We start from the raw sequence: 15,828 nt of genomic DNA on the forward strand, positions 1-15,828 counted from the left end.
AAAAAATTCAAAATCATCTTGACCAACCAGACGCACAGAAGACTGAAAGATACAGCAGTTAGACACAATTAACTGCATCTACAAAAAGAGAATAAAAGCCCTTATAGGAGCTCTGTAGAAAAAGATCAAAAGGCTATAGCTCATCACAGGCTGAATGTGAGTCAGTAATGTCATCCCATTGAGAAAAAGGCCTTCAGTACTAGAGGCTGGAGGAGGAGTGGGAGCCACAGTTGAAGCGCTGTGAACCAGCTGGACAGCATCCAGAGGAGTGGAACATGAGCCACAAGAGAGACTGAAAACATGACATATAATGCAAGGCTAAACAATCTGAAAAGCAAAGAGCAAACAAATTAAAGTCATTTAGCCTAGAGGAGAGGAAACTTGGGATATACTAGCACATCTTCCAATATATAAAAGACTGTTCCACTGAGAAAAGGGGTAATTGGAAGGACAAAGAACAGAAGTAGGCTTACGTTGCAGCTAGGAAAACTTAGTTTGGATATTAGAAAAACAAACAAAAATTCCTTTCTTATGGAAAGGAGTAATTAAAACTCAAGTCACATGGGAAGATTGTAATGTCTCTGTAACACAAGGGCTTATATCTAGGTCATTCAAGTCTATCTTTAATTGAGCCTTTCCTGGGGCTACATGACTCACCAGAACCCTTCCTAGCTCTAACGTTCTGACCTGGAGAAGCAGGTGATGGCAAAAGACAACAAACAAGACAGTAAAACAGTAATAATTCAGATAACAGGCCAAGAAAATTACTAAAATAAAAAACAAAAAGCTTTAAGACATAGAACAAACTAGTGAAATTAAATTTGGAACTGTTAAGTTGTTCGACAGGGAATCAACAATTGTCCAGGAAGTGGTAAATTTCAGCATGAGCATCAGACATTCCTAATCTTAGAACTGAATTTGCGCTCAGGGAGACACAGTCTCCCTGTTCCTTGATGCCAAGTGAAAGGACAACTGATGAAACAGGTAGAAAGGGCGTTACCAGTTCCACTACCGGAGGTAAGGAAACTACCTTTGCAGTTGTATTGCTCCACTTGTGAAACCAGGCTCAGACCTTGATGCGTGTCAAGTAAAAATAGACACTTCACAGAACTCCAACAGAAGATACTTCTGTACCAGTTAACTACAGAGGGTGATGAACAGCAAGCACAGTGAGATACGTAAAAAATGGCTGGTATAATCAACCAAGAATTTTCTTTAATCAATAAAGTTCTCTAACACAGGGCATTAGGTATGTTCACATTCAGGATGGTGTCATTTTAAAGTAAAGGAATAATTTAAAAAATCCTCTCAACCATACAAATTTTTGTATTTGGCATCATTACTACAGAAACATTCTGTTTCAGAAAGAAAGAGGTCCAGAAGAAACAAGGGAAAAAGAAAGGAAGGGGGATTTTTCAAAGAGATTTGAAGGAGAATAAACATTAGATGACAAGCATGTCATCTAGTCACATGCTCCAGTATGACAGCTTGTTTAAAGATAAGAGTGGAGCAGGGAGACAAAAAGTACATAGGGGAAAGGACTGGAAGAAATATGTAAGATGCAAAAAGAAAGGAACTGTTCACAACTTTAAGAAAAGAAATACAAGCATGAAAGCAAGATGGAAAAAAAATGTACCTGTTAAATGCTGACACAAAATTTAAAAAGAGAACAATGTTTGTAGCAGAAGCATTTTGGATATTAGTGACACATTATTTCTAAACCAATCCAGAAGATGCCACAATAAAAGTGTTTTGCAAGCAAGAAAAAATGTGCTTAATTAGTAAGACTAGGTACACAGATCTTTTCTATCTCAGAAAACGTCTGGCACTCACAAAATGCCAGACATCCTCACTTTGGAAAGTCATATTCTACAGCCTGAAAAAAATTCCACTCTAAACCAAACAGACATAAAGCAGGGAAAAAACAGAAAAAGCAAAGAAAGCGACTGGCAGTCTTCTGATGGTGATAAACACTACTTGCCATGCTACTCGCTTAAAGTTATTAAAAGATAAATGAAAAAATTTAGAGTGACTAGGATGACTAGGGTATCACTGAATTTTTTCCAAAATATTTATATGCCCCTTTTAGGCCAATGTCTGAGCACGTGGAAGTTGATGAGTTTAATGACATTTTTATCACTAAGAGTAAAGACCTCCATACAAGTCAAGCCTAACTGCACAAGCACTTCTATCAGAGGAGAATACCTCTGCTGAAGCAGACTCAACTGATTAAAAGTGAGGAATCTATTTTCCAAATCAAAATCTCAGGCCATATGAGTTTACAGCTGCAGTTATGCAGCTAAAACAATTTAAAATTGCTGTCTGTACACACTTAACTCTGTTTTGTTGAAATTTATCGTGGAGAAAGTGTAGAAGCTGTGCAGTCAGCAGATCTATGGAGATGGCAATGCCCAAGCAAGGCAGGCTGGGGGAAGAACCTCTTCAGTTTTCAGAGCTATGGCTGGGAAAGGACACACCCTTGACAACCTTAGTGACGTGACTACAGTCACAGCAGGAAATAAGTGTCAGAGCTGGGAACAGAACCCAGGTTTCCCATGTTTCATGTCTGTAACTATGAAAGATCATTTGAAATTACCCAACAACCCTGTCATCACATAATTAGCTGGTGAGACTGCAACCAAGCAGATCTTCCAGAGAAATTTTAATTACACATCTCTCCACGGAAAATTCTGCACAGATGTTAAACTTAATTGTTCAAGAACTGAAATGCCTTTAACTTTTCTGTAACTATATGGCTGGTCACAGATCCTGCTCCTGACACAAAACTGATTTGTAGTCCAAATTTCTGCCCAGCAAAGGGATTTTGCATAGTATCTATATGCAAGCCAGCAAAGAGGTGCAGAAAGCACAGTTTCCTAATTTCACCTATTAGACAGTTCTTTCTCTTTCTAATGTCATTATCAAACTCAGCTGCAAAACTAGTGTAACATGCCCTTGTCAAAGGATTTCTGCAGCCAAATCGCATGAGCAGAGAATCCCTAAATTTAATTGAGTCTTGCAAAAAGATTCAGTCATCACCAATATCTTTCAATGAAGTTAGTTTTCCTGCAGTTATCTAGTGAAGTGATTTCAACCTAAGCGCATAGATCATTGACTTCATAAAGAAAAAAGCAGAGTTTATTACAAAACCTAATATTTAAGGCTTCTTAATCAGGTGTATTACATGAATCAACTGTAAATAAAATAAAATTTGACCACAAGATTAAGTGACAAAAAAAACCCCAAACCTGATTTTTTTCCCCTTCATGCTGCAAATTAAATCTAGATTTATTGGCTAAAGTTCAGCCATTCAGCTGATGTTATCAACATAAACCAGGCATTATCTACCCTGGAATACAGCTCTCGTATTTAATCTTCGATACACACCTCCCCAGTAGAAATTTTGCACCCAGATAAACTTGACGTTTGTTTTTGAAAATAGTCTAAACGAATGTCATTTACATAGAACACACAGATGTTTGAGACAAGCTGATTTATAAAGCACAAACCAACATAACTTTTCGGGAGAATAATAAAAAAAGTAGTGCTTCGTAGTTTTTCCTTTTTATAAATTTATAATGACTCTAACCAAAGTCAAAGTCATTGTTACTAAGCCTCTTCAGCAGTGATTTTGTCAGTGTTCTGAAAGTTAGACAAAGACATCCTCTGTGTAATAATTAGGCTCCTTTAAAACAGCACAGAAAACATATCCCGGGGAACTGAGGAGAAATTTTTGACTGCGATTTTATCCTAAGTCTTCCATGAAAGACACGGGCTTCAACAGCCACCTCTCCTCCAAATAACCCCTTCCTACTTTTTATCTCCATCTCCTCCACTGAACTTGGAGAACTGCCCATGCAGCCATATGGTAAAGTGGACTGGAAAACCGATCCAACCGAACCCCCACCATTTACCCAGTTGTTTTTTATTTTTTTTAACGTATCAGTTCCCTAAAACAATTGCATGGTCATTCCAATAGCTTGGTGGTATAACAAAAGGGTACAGCATGGAAGAAGAGTTTTATATTGCTGCTGAGGAAGCATTATTAGCATGAACAATGAATTAGGCAGCTGGAGAATCAGGCAGAGTTAACAAATGGGAAGAAGCACTACAAAAAAGAACCGTGCAAAGGACAAGACTGCCCTCCCAACACCTGCAAGAAAAAAAAAATGCTTTCTCAGTCAACTTGTTGATACCCTATCTACTGCAGACTCTTATTTCTTCAATACCACTATTAACTTATGGCAGCATACACGTACGCCCTCTCCACGCACTCTACAGCACTGTTAAGCGAGACAGCAGAAATCCACAGATCTTTCAGCTAGGATTAGTGACATGAGACCAGCTCACAACAAATCAATTGCTGTTTCAAGCTTTGCAATACCTGCACCGATAATTACAAATCATCTGACAAGCAGTTTTTGCTTACATTTTGCATAAAGCTAGTATACTTTAACATGATCTCCCAGCGTTTCTTATTCATCATTCACAGCTTTTACAGGAAAAAAAGCAAAATTATGTTTGCTAAAAACTTCTGCTATGTGACCAATTTTCAGTTAAAGGGGTTTGGAAGAAGGAAGTCAATTCGAGCATCTTCCTCCTTTCAAAAAACACACCGAACACTGCTAGGCAAAGTAGTAGTTCCCCCAAAAGCCCTTTGGACACCACATACTAGTTAATAAAACTAACAAACAGAAGAAAACTCAGTCTCAGGAAGCCTTTTTCCTAGGGAGGTGAATGACTGACCATGGCCACAGCAACAGAACACCATGTTTCCTGGCAGATAGCCCAAAAGCCTGCTATTACACTGCTGCCAAGATATATTTTGATTAAAGGTGAGGAAATGGATTTTCTTGCTTTGGATTTTTTAATGAATATACATGGAATACTTTTCCCTTTGTCAGATAAGATGATCTATTCACACTCCATGCACATTTTCAGAAGTCTGTAAATTTGTACTCAAAACAGTCAGCCAATAATTCTTTCAGTCATACAACTGGGCAGTAGTCAAACTGAATTTGTCATATCAAAGGTTAGCGTGAAGGAAGAAACAGCCTCTCACTGCAATTTTAAACACTGCTCTAACAACTAAAGTAGTGAATCAGCTGAAGCACCCTGAGGTTTACATAGTGCCATGCCATTTGTTCCTCCTCTTTTAAATATCACTGCAGTCAAGAAATAAAACAGTATTAAGAATCATGCACTATTCATGCAACTTCCTCTTCCCGCTTACTGTATCTACAGTTGTTTTAAAATATCTGATAACAAATCATGCTGTAACGTCCTAAAAGACCTATAACCAGATGACGTTATTTTGTGAAAACAAACACTCTACGAAACAAGGCCTGAGAAATCATGCAGCAATAATCCTTCCTTTCATAAAGTTAAAAAAATGCCTAGTACCCTATTTGGAAAAGACATACTGGTGGCTTGGAACAAAGTCCTAGTCACATACAGCTCACATTGTTCTTATTTTACCTTATTTTGTCAAAATGCCCACAAAAATAACCTGGAAAAATCCCTACTTAAAATTTAAAAAGCCATCTATCTTCTCCTTATTTATCTGCAAAAGTAACAATCAAACTAAACTGGCCTCATTCATCGGTAAGATACTTGCCTGTGCCAGTTTCTCTATTCAGATGACCGATGCCAAACATACTGGTCTTGTAACATCAATAAATCAGAAAGGAAAAGCGAACTGAGCATGCAAGTTAGGCTTTCTAACATAGCGCTCTCAAAGACTGTTACGACATGTCCAGTTTCCATTAGTAGTGAAGAATTTTAACAGAGATTTAGGTACACTGCTTAATTTTAAAATACCCCAACTTTGCATCAATTAAGGAACCGGCTTTCTTATCCTCCCCTACAATCCAAATCACAGTATTTACAAAGCATAATCCATGTTGGACATCATATTACAAAACAAACCTAACGCTTTATAACAGCTACTTTTTTTGGTGACTGTCTTCAACAGAATTCCAAGCTTCACATTTTTTCTACAGGATTATTAAAATTCTTATCCAAATGCCTGTAATACATTCCTCATTCATTCCTTTATTTTAGGATGATCCCTTTCACACTCAAGACACACAGATTATGAAAATTATCAGTGATGAACAGACCCAGTGATACTTTTGCTCTATCTCTTTAGCAGTGACTTTGTTAACAATAAGAAAAATTTGTACACATCCATATAATTTTGTCAAACTCTGGACCAAGAAAAAACTATAGGACTAGTAATGCCAGTTCAAGCAAAATGAACTTAATGAGTTTTATCTGTCATTAACAGCTCACCAAAAAACTGTGTATTTGTGGGGTGTCAAGACACATCCAACTATCTATGTCCTCTAACCACACATTCTGCACTACTTGGATACAATGGCAAGTTTTAAAAAAAACTGGCTGTCTATACTGTTACAGAGGGGAAAATGTGCTAGTAATAAAAAATGAGGAGAGGAAAATAACTGCAGAGTCTTCTGGCAAGAATCAAACATACACATGGCAAAGCGATCTGCACCAGAGATGACAGAAAACAGAGACTTTACAATAAATGTGTCTTTAATAAAGAAAGCAATTTAGTCAACATTCAGATTCTAAGAAGCAAGCCTCAATCCCAAAGACATGGCTAGTGGCTCCCAAACTACTTCGCAAGGCCATTCAGTGCTCTCTAAATTTTTTCCTTAAGAAAATGCATTACGATAAAGGTGCAAGAGGTCTAAGAGAAATTGAGGCTTGACAGCAGCTGTGGTCTGAAATGATTGGTCTTTTGCTGTGACTCTCAAAGCAGCCCATTGCTCTAAAGAAGTGGGAATGAAGATGCCTTTGAAGTTCCAACTACACAGGCTTAATTTCAGAACTAGCAGTTTTCCTCTGTGGGCTCCAGCAATTAGTTATCCTTACCTGTAGTATCATCTCCCTCTCAGACACATAAAAACAAAGAGTAGGCAAGATTTTCAAGGCTGGAGGGTGACTTTAGACGCCCATCAGGAGGCAACTATAGGGCACCGTATTTTATAAAATAAGAATTGAGATCTCAAAAAAATCAATAGCCACTTTTAAGAATGCTCCTCAAAATATGTAAAGTACTTGAACATGGGAAGCGCTACAATTCTGCAATAACCAATCACACAGAAATAGCAGTTACTAAACAAAGTCACACTAAGAAATACAGAACCAGTACAGTAAATGGAACATTCAACACACAAATCCTTCATATACCTTGAATAACCATAGTATCTCAAACTAAAAACAAAATTAAAAAAATTTAATTGTATCCTTTCTGCACAGTCCCTGGATTCGTTTAAGTCATTTTATAGCATAAATATTTTTCTTTGATTTTCAATATTAAATAAGGCATTCAAATCTGTGACAGGTTATGAAATTTGTTTTCACTTAAAATTAGAAAGCAGCTCCAATTTTGTAGCTAGCAATTTCACCATATACAAAAACTAAATTTGTCAAGTCCATGACAGGACAAATACAGAGGAATCACACATTCCTGTGTGCACTATTATCTTAGAATTAAATGCTCTTTACCCACTGCTCAGAAGAGTCATTTATAAAACTATTTTACACAAGCGTGAAGGGCTCCTGTTCTGGGCTATTCATATGACCACTATCCCATATGAATATTGAGAACTACCATTTTCAGTACTTAGATTGGCTCCAGTAGGCAATAGCTACTTAGGCTGATCAGCTCCTGCACTGCAAGTCTAATTCACATATTCTTTCAGTATAAAAAAAAAAACTTTTCAAGAAATTCTTCCCCCAGAACCGCCTCTAGATAATAAATCTTAAGGCCTTTTCAAAATGTGTGCCAAAATTATACTGACAATTGCTCTGACAGTTATTACTCAACAAATTTAATGGTGTCCTGGTTTCAGCTGGGATAGAGTTAATTTTCTTCCTAGTAGCTGGTACAGTGCTGTGTTTTGGATTTAGTGTGAGAATAATGTTGATAACACACCGATGTTTTAGTTGTTGCTAAGCAGTGCTTACACTAGTCAAGGACTTTCCAGCTTCCCATGCTCTACCGACTGAGAAGGCTGGAGGTGCACAAGGAGCTGGGAGGGGGCACAGCCAGGACAGCTGACCCAAACTGGCCAAAGGGACATTCCATACCGTGTGACGTCATGCTCAGTACATAAACTGGGGGAAAGCTGGCCGGGGGGGGCCGCTGCTCAGGGCCTGGCTGGGCATCAGTTGGCGGGTGGTGAGCAATTGCATTGTGCATCACTTGCTTCGTATATTATTATTACTATTATTAGTAGTAGTATTTTATTTTATTTCAATTATTAAACTGTTTTTATCCAACCCACGAGTTTTCTCACTTTTACTCTTCCGATTCTCTCCCCCATCCCACTGGAGGGGGGAGTGAGCGAGCGGCTGCGTGGTGCTCAGTTGCTGGCTGAGGTTAAACCACAACAAATGGGAAGAGAATGTAGTTCATAGCTAGAACTGTCTAGCTCTTCCTTTTAACATGCTTTGATAAAGCCTGCTCTGTAACACTTAATATTACAGTTTTGAGTCTACGCCATTCATCGAATATCACTTTAAGTTTTAATTCCATTTCAAACATGATTTATGATCTAAATAGTTTAATGTCCTGCTTTCAGACATGTCTACAACCTAGTTTAACCTTAAAGTTTGCTAAATCTTAAGCTTCCTATTTTGTTGCAATTCTTTTTCCAAACAGGTATGTAAATATCTGCAAAAATTAGCACCGCCATTCATAAAACTAGCACAAAAATGTGCAAAGGGGGTAGTAAAAGAGTAACAAAATGTAACAACATACACCAAAGTATACTTCTTGGTATAAACCATATAAAACTTCTTTCCCTGGTAAAATATTTCAGGATGAAAACAGCTTGCCTTTTGTCTACATCATTCTCTCTCCTTCCCATTCACAGGAAAGTTCTCCTTTTTCTGCTTATTTTTACTCAAAGTAAACAAGAAAAAAAGTCCTCTGAAGTCACAGCATGTGGGAGGCCAAGGAATTGCAGGGTTTTGGTTTTTAAATCATGGTGTAGCTGTTGGTCCTACTTTCTATCTTTTCTACCATGGTCTGTACTATTGCTAAGTGTTTTTTTCCAACAGCAGTTGAAAAGAGGTTTGTATAAAAAAAAAGTCTAGCTGCAAATATGTCACCAGTGTTTAGCTGGAAGATACGACCTTGCGTTTACAGAGGCACTTTGTCATATCTATTTTGCTGCAGTTCTTATCTGCTGCCTTACAAACAGATTTTGTGCTAGAAATTAAAGGATTTTTTTTTTTAGAGGTATATTGTAGATACCTTTTTCCCGGTGAAATAGTTACAAAACCAGTCATAACTACTGAGGACACCACAACACAATAAAGAAAAACAGATGGCAGATCACTAGTGAAAGGGACAAGTCATGATGCTTTTAATGAAATTTAAACACATTATTATATTTTTCCCTTATAACTCCTATCTCTCCACCCCAGAAGAAAGCAAAAAAAAGTTTTAATTAATTCAGCCAACCCATCCAAAAACTAGAAAAACAAATACCAGTGATATCCAAAACACATGTTGAATGTAATTAAATTCAGCACATATTTACTTGCCTTAGATTATGAATTTTACCTTCTGATGAGAGTTCAGAGGCAATCTCCTAGCCCTAAACAAAGAGGCATCCACCCTGACCATCCCGCCATCCCACCAGGTACCACCTACTACTGACCAGAACAGAAAAAGCTTTTGCTCTTTGTCAACAAAATAATACTTTTCTCCCTCAGTCACATAAAATATAAATAGACAGTAGCTATTAAGGGAGCAGGACCCTGTTAGTGCAGGAATATCATACAGTCAATGAAATGGTCATATTATTGTGTGACAAGTGGAAGTTTGGCACACTAAAAATTTGCTGCTTAAAAGGCTCATGGCTAGGGGGAAAAAATAAAAGATGGGACAAGATACAGGTCAAACATTCAAGTCTCACAGAAAGGCAGCACATCAGACAACCCTGATTTTCCCATTTTTAAAATGGTCTTTGAAAGAAACAGTGTCAAGACCGGTTTGATTAGGTTTTGGTAGGCAATTTTTAAATTTAGAGTTTCATTTTTATGAGATAAGATTTAAAAACTACACACAGAACACAACGGATGTCTCCGTTTGGAACGGACAGCTGGCTGAAGACAGGGCCAGGTTCTGCACACTTTGGAACACACTGTGCTGCAAATGTATTAGCCTTCAGCAGTCACAGAATATAAAAAGAAAATAAGGTTAAAAGACCCAAACACAACGGGAGGACTAGTCCAGCAGATCACAGAATATCTCTAGCAAAAAACCAGCACTTTTTCTCCTATGTGAAGTTACATGAGGGGGATCATTAACCCTCAGCTCTCAAACTACTCTAACCAAAGCACTGCAACCTTTGGGCTGTTCTAACATGCACCTCATCCTTCAGTGACAATACAGAAGGTATTAGCTGGGCAGTCTGAACTAGAGGAACTCTTTTGAGCAAATAGGCGTTTATTTTTCTAGTATACAGTAACAAACACCCACTTAATCTTAGCCAAAAAGGGGAACAGGCTTCAATGACAAGTAAGAATAGAGGGGAAAAATTGTGCTCCAGAAAAGCAACGTGATTTCAGAAGCTAGGATTCTCACTCACTGGATTTGTTCAAAGTACTTTCAGTATTCAAAGAATACAGGGAATTCTTTGGGGAAAAAAAAAGAAGTAGCCGCATTGGTTCAATTCTATAAAATGATTAAGTGAAAATAATACACACGTCAGTACAAACAATGAGATCAAATGCTGTTCACCTTGTTCAGAATGCCAATAACCGCAAGTTATCACAGAATACCATCTGCCCCTCTCAGAACATCTTAACAGATAACAACACCTGGAAGGAAAAGGAAGAACATCCCAAACATACAGCCCTCTAGTGCTAATCTATTCGAGGACACTTCCCTTATTAGTAGAAGGAACTTTCATTAGAACGCATCCAAAAGATGAGCAAGAACACTCCTACAGATATTGTCCTTGGGAGGACACTGTGGGGTGTGACAAGGACAACCAACACAAAACAGAAACATTCCCGGTGATCACCTCTCAATGCAGGCTATGTAGAACTTTTGGACTAGATGAACTCCTGATGTCCCTCCCAATCTGAACCTTCCTATAACCACAAAATAAAATAGTCTGGTAACTAGGTTTTCCAGTTAAAAGACATCGATCCAAAGGAATTAATCCATACATTTTGTCTTTGACTTCCAGTTAAATAGCAAAGCTACATTTGCCTGAATACCTTGTTCTGCATAGCATTAAAGTTGTTGTCAGTGCACAACAGCGTACAGGTTCTCAAATTGTAGGAAGAAGATACTCTGCCAAACACAGCATAATTCTGCTTCTCTTGAACTGTCACGTATAAAAGAGGGACCAGGCAGGTAGCTCCTTAGATTTTCTCCATGCAGTATCTTTTGTACATCATTGCACTGTTAGATAACAGATCAAAAGGCTCAAACTCCACCTAATAGCAACTTAGGGAAATCCAGAGACCGTTCTTCGTTCGACAGGACTAATAGTTCAAAATTACGCAGCTAAGATCATACATACAAGGGTATTCTATCACAATTTTTGGAGACCTCCATGCCAGACAACTGAAGTTGTCGTTACTTTCTGTTAATACCACTGCAACAGCTCCTACACTCCATGTACACCATCAGGACATTAGCACAGTCCAAACACTATCATAAATCTATCAAACTAGAAGTGGTACAGAAAGTCACTGAGCATTACAAAATGCCACTTTGTACTCTTGTTTTGTATTGGTACTGCACAAACTTGACGAGGAGAGCCACAATAGCACTCTGCTGTACACGAATCAGCTATATAGTCTAACCCATCATACTTGGAAATGCAAATAAAATGTAGTGTATTATTCCTGAATATGCTTCCTATCAACTGTTGTTTACCTGGTTGCTTTTTTCAAGCAGAGTTGGCTGTGCCTGTGGTGTTCTGCAACCCTCAGCAAATCCACATGCCTACTGGCTTTCTGAGATCTCAAGGTAAGAGAGATGGAAGTCAGGCATCTTTCCTGCTCAAGGCTTGTCTTTGAAATACATCAGGACGTTTTACTCAAAGCAATGAACTGCACTCCATTTGTCTCTACAGTTTTTTACTACTAAAACTTAAGTACTTCCAGCTATTAACTAGATAATATATTATAATATTAACTAGAAAGTTGCACGCTATTAATGACTTACTAGACAGTTTATATAGTAGAGGACAGCATTAGATGAACAAAAACTGATAAACTGTCTGTGTAGAGTGGTGTTAATTGTTTCTGAGCAAACAAAGCAGACTCAAGGCCAAGATACCAAATCAAACTGACAATTTGTAAGAGAGTCCCACATAGGCACTGAAGACTGAGCCACAGTATTACTATCACCAATTTGTGTTATACAACAAATCACTGAAAAGACAAGTAACACCTCAGAAAATTGTTTTGGACTTGTACAATCATAATAAAGATGAAGAAAGTCTTATATTCTCAGCATGTCTCCTGTTCTCAGAGGACTAGTCATCCCTTTCTGTAGCTATCCAGGCATGCATAGATCTTCACAGACTAAAGCACGGCAAAGTCACCACTTAAAGAACTCAGCTGAAATAACTGGAATTCCATACCAGGTCCTATCAGTTACTTCTAAGACCACCTGCTTCATTTTCCCTGCCCCCTTTTACAACTCTTGAGAACTCAAGTTCTCAAGACCATATACACTCAGGACAATCTCATTAATTAGTATATGAAATACTGTCCTCTTAAACAAACAAGAAGTTGCAAAACATTTGTTGGTTTCGTACAGAGAGTACTTAACTACCTAAAAGCACCTTCAGCAAAGTACCAGTCCCTCCCCCTTTCCCCAATCCCTTACTACTTTCCAACATTTCTGCACACCAACTTTTTTCTTTTGTACTACAACATCCCACTTAAATCACTCCCACATATTTGCCTGGTTCCAACCCCCCTGTATGGAAGAGAACACTTTTTTCAAAACCTGTTGCCACATCAAGCACAGGTACAAATACACACTCTGAAGGCACCCAAACCCACACGTTCTTCTCTTTTCCCATCAGAAATATCAGACACAGATTTTGCTACCCTTTGATTCAACTACTTCTGCCACCCCACTCTTCCCACTCGCTCTGATTATTTTCTCAGTATCTTTCCCCAGGTTCTCGGCTGTTTGACATTCTTTCAGAATCTAAACATCACGGACGTATGAAGAAGCAAGTGTATGGTGGGATCTATGTTAAACCAATGATTACACACAGGGATGAGTTGTCTGAGTGTCCCTCGGAAGAAACATGAGTGTGATACCTATCTTAGGCCATTTTTCATCTTTATGAGCTGTGAAACAACCAAGCCATTAACGTCAAACAGCGAGGTTTACAGAAAACACAAAACATTTTTCTCCTTAGTACCATATTTGAACGTCTGTTCAAGCATCTTGACTTTTTATTATCCCGTCCTTCTACTACACTAATCCTTCCCTGTCAAAACTAGTGCAAGTTTTAAACAGTTATTTTCCCATCAAACAGTTTCCTTTTGAAGAACAAAAACCGCTTAGTGCTAGGTTTATTGCTCATCTTGTTACACTAAGCTTTTACTTTCTATTAAGGGCAAACATATTTCAGGAAAGCTGGTCAGTGTACTCACAGGGAGAAAAGCAACCATGTTTGATACATGAATTCCCGGCACTGATGCAGTCCTAATCTACACTCTACAGAAGACAACATAACGCTGCTTTAAAAACCACACACACAAACCTCAAGCCACCTTCAAGGGGAAAAAATAATAGCTGTTACACCAAACAGGCTTTATTCTTAAAAACACATGTATGACTGTAACAGAACGGAAGAGTGCAGTCAGAGCTCAGACAGAGCAATTAACTTCCAGGTCAGTGACTCTTGGTGTCACACCAAACTAGTGAGCACTGTCAAGCTGGCACCGAGACCATCACCGCAAGCTGTGTGCTTCAGACACAGATCTGGGAAAATCTATGGGCCATGGGAAAGGAGGTAGGGGAAGAAAAGGAAAAAAAAAAAGAAATTACCTTTTTTTGTAAAAAGTGATGTAACAACAAATTAAACAAATCATTAGCGAGACAGAAGCTTTAACCATTAAAATATAAAACCCTAACTAATGTAAGTTCTCGTACTAACCAGGGCAACATCTGTGATGCAAGGTAACTCCAATGAATGGAAAAAGTAAGTTTGTAAATACATCATTTAGAAGGAATTTCTCCCTTTGAGAAAACGCAAAAGAAATAATGCTGGAGGGAGCAGGAAGCTGGCCAACACTTGAACCAAAACAGCCAAACTCAACGTACTTCCCTGCTACAGCACCACAGACGTTACAGTCACGGCCGCCTTATTTCCCTTGCACGCTATGATACAAGCACACCAAGTAGCGCCTATTTAGAGGGAGACACCCTCTATCTGCAGCCTTTTTCAACTGTTTTCCCCCGCGAAAAGCATTTCACGGATGTTTTTCTTCCATTTCTCGTCACTTTCAAAGCCTTAACACACGCAGCGGCAACAGCTGCAAAGCTCTCAGGTACAGGGAAATAAATGAGACAGACGCACGTCAGGTGAAAAAGCCTTGAAAGATTTCGCAACGTGAAGGAGGAAGAGAGGCCAGCAAATCCCTGAAGTGTCGGTCCACGGAAAAAGGCACCGTCATTCCTCCGAGAGAAGAACTTCGGGGAGCCCTTCCCAAAGGGGGCCACAGGTAAAGGAACGCGCTTTCCTCTGTGTCAACGTGGTTTCAAGAAAAAAAAAACCAAACAAACAAAAAACCCCAGAAAACAGAGACACCCCAAACCCTCCGATACGTCTTAAAACCAAAATTTTTAAAAAACGACAATAACGATCCAAGTGAAGCCTGCAGGTCTCCCCAGCCCCTACACCTCCCCGCTCCCGGCGGCGGGCAGGACTCTCCTCCCTCACACGCTCCGGCCCTGCTCCCCCCTCAGCCCGCTCGCCCGCCCGCCCCGCCGCTTCCTCTGGGGACCCCGCGGCGGCAGCGGCCCGGCCAGAGGCGTGGGGACGGGGCCGCCCTGGAGGGCCGGGCCGAGGCGAGGGGCCGCCCGGCCCGGGGGCGCGTGGGGTGCGGGTGAAGCCCCCGGCCGCGGCCCGGCGCCGCGCCCTCCCCGCCCCGCGGCGGCGGGAGGCACCTACCAGCTGCTGCCGGACCCACCGCAACATCCCCGGCGGCGCGGGTCGCGGCCCCCGCGGCGGGGCCCCCTCGGCAGTGCCGCGCCCTCCGCTGTCGCCGCCGCCGCCTCAGGCCAGCCGCCCGCCGCGGCTCCTCCCCATGGCGCAGGGGCCCGACGCCGAGTTAGGCGCGGCACAGCCCCCCCGGCGCCCCCAGCCGCCGCGGCTGCCGGCGCCACGCCGCCGCCATCACAAGGCCGCCGCTGACACCCCGCAGCTCGCGGCGCTGCGGCCCGCCCCCAGGAAGTGACGTCTGAGTGCGGGGGGAGGCGGGAAGAGGGGTGGGGTGTGGCGGGGTGGAGGAAGGGGGTGAGGGGATGGAGGAAGGGGGGTGAAGCCCCTGATGCGTCCCGGGCCTTGTCTGGGCGGGGTGAATCGCTGGTCCTGATTTCTTCACTGCCCCGAGGTGCCGCTTCTGGATCACAAGGGCCATCCGTGAGTGACCGAGTCCAAGCAGCCTCCTACAGGGACTTGGGCAGGGGTGGCCTGCAAAAAATCCCAACCTCCCCATACAGGAGCTGCAGTCGCAGCCTGTCAGGTCTCTGGGCCCGTCAGCCAGGGCCTCAGCGGCTCTGAGACTCCCCTT

At 40.8% G+C, this 15,828-nt stretch overlaps 1 protein-coding gene across 8 annotated transcripts in view; it reads right to left on the reverse strand.

Moving 5' to 3' along the window:
* The window catches only part of ATP11B (ATPase phospholipid transporting 11B (putative)), a 76,029-nt gene extending 60,749 nt beyond the window's left edge, over window positions 1-15,280 (reverse strand). For all 8 annotated transcript variants that reach the window (XM_076341305.1, XM_076341304.1, XM_076341300.1 and 5 more), the window contains exon 1: window positions 15,207-15,280. In XM_076341305.1, the coding sequence (XP_076197420.1) occupies window positions 15,207-15,233 (27 nt within the window). In that variant the 5' untranslated portion in view covers window positions 15,234-15,280. The remainder of the gene's footprint in view (window positions 1-15,206) is intronic.
* Window positions 15,281-15,828: the final 548 nt, after the last annotated feature.

Source organism: Aptenodytes patagonicus, chromosome 6 (assembly GCF_965638725.1).
Source record: "Aptenodytes patagonicus chromosome 6, bAptPat1.pri.cur, whole genome shotgun sequence".
NCBI lineage: Eukaryota > Metazoa > Chordata > Aves > Sphenisciformes > Spheniscidae > Aptenodytes > Aptenodytes patagonicus.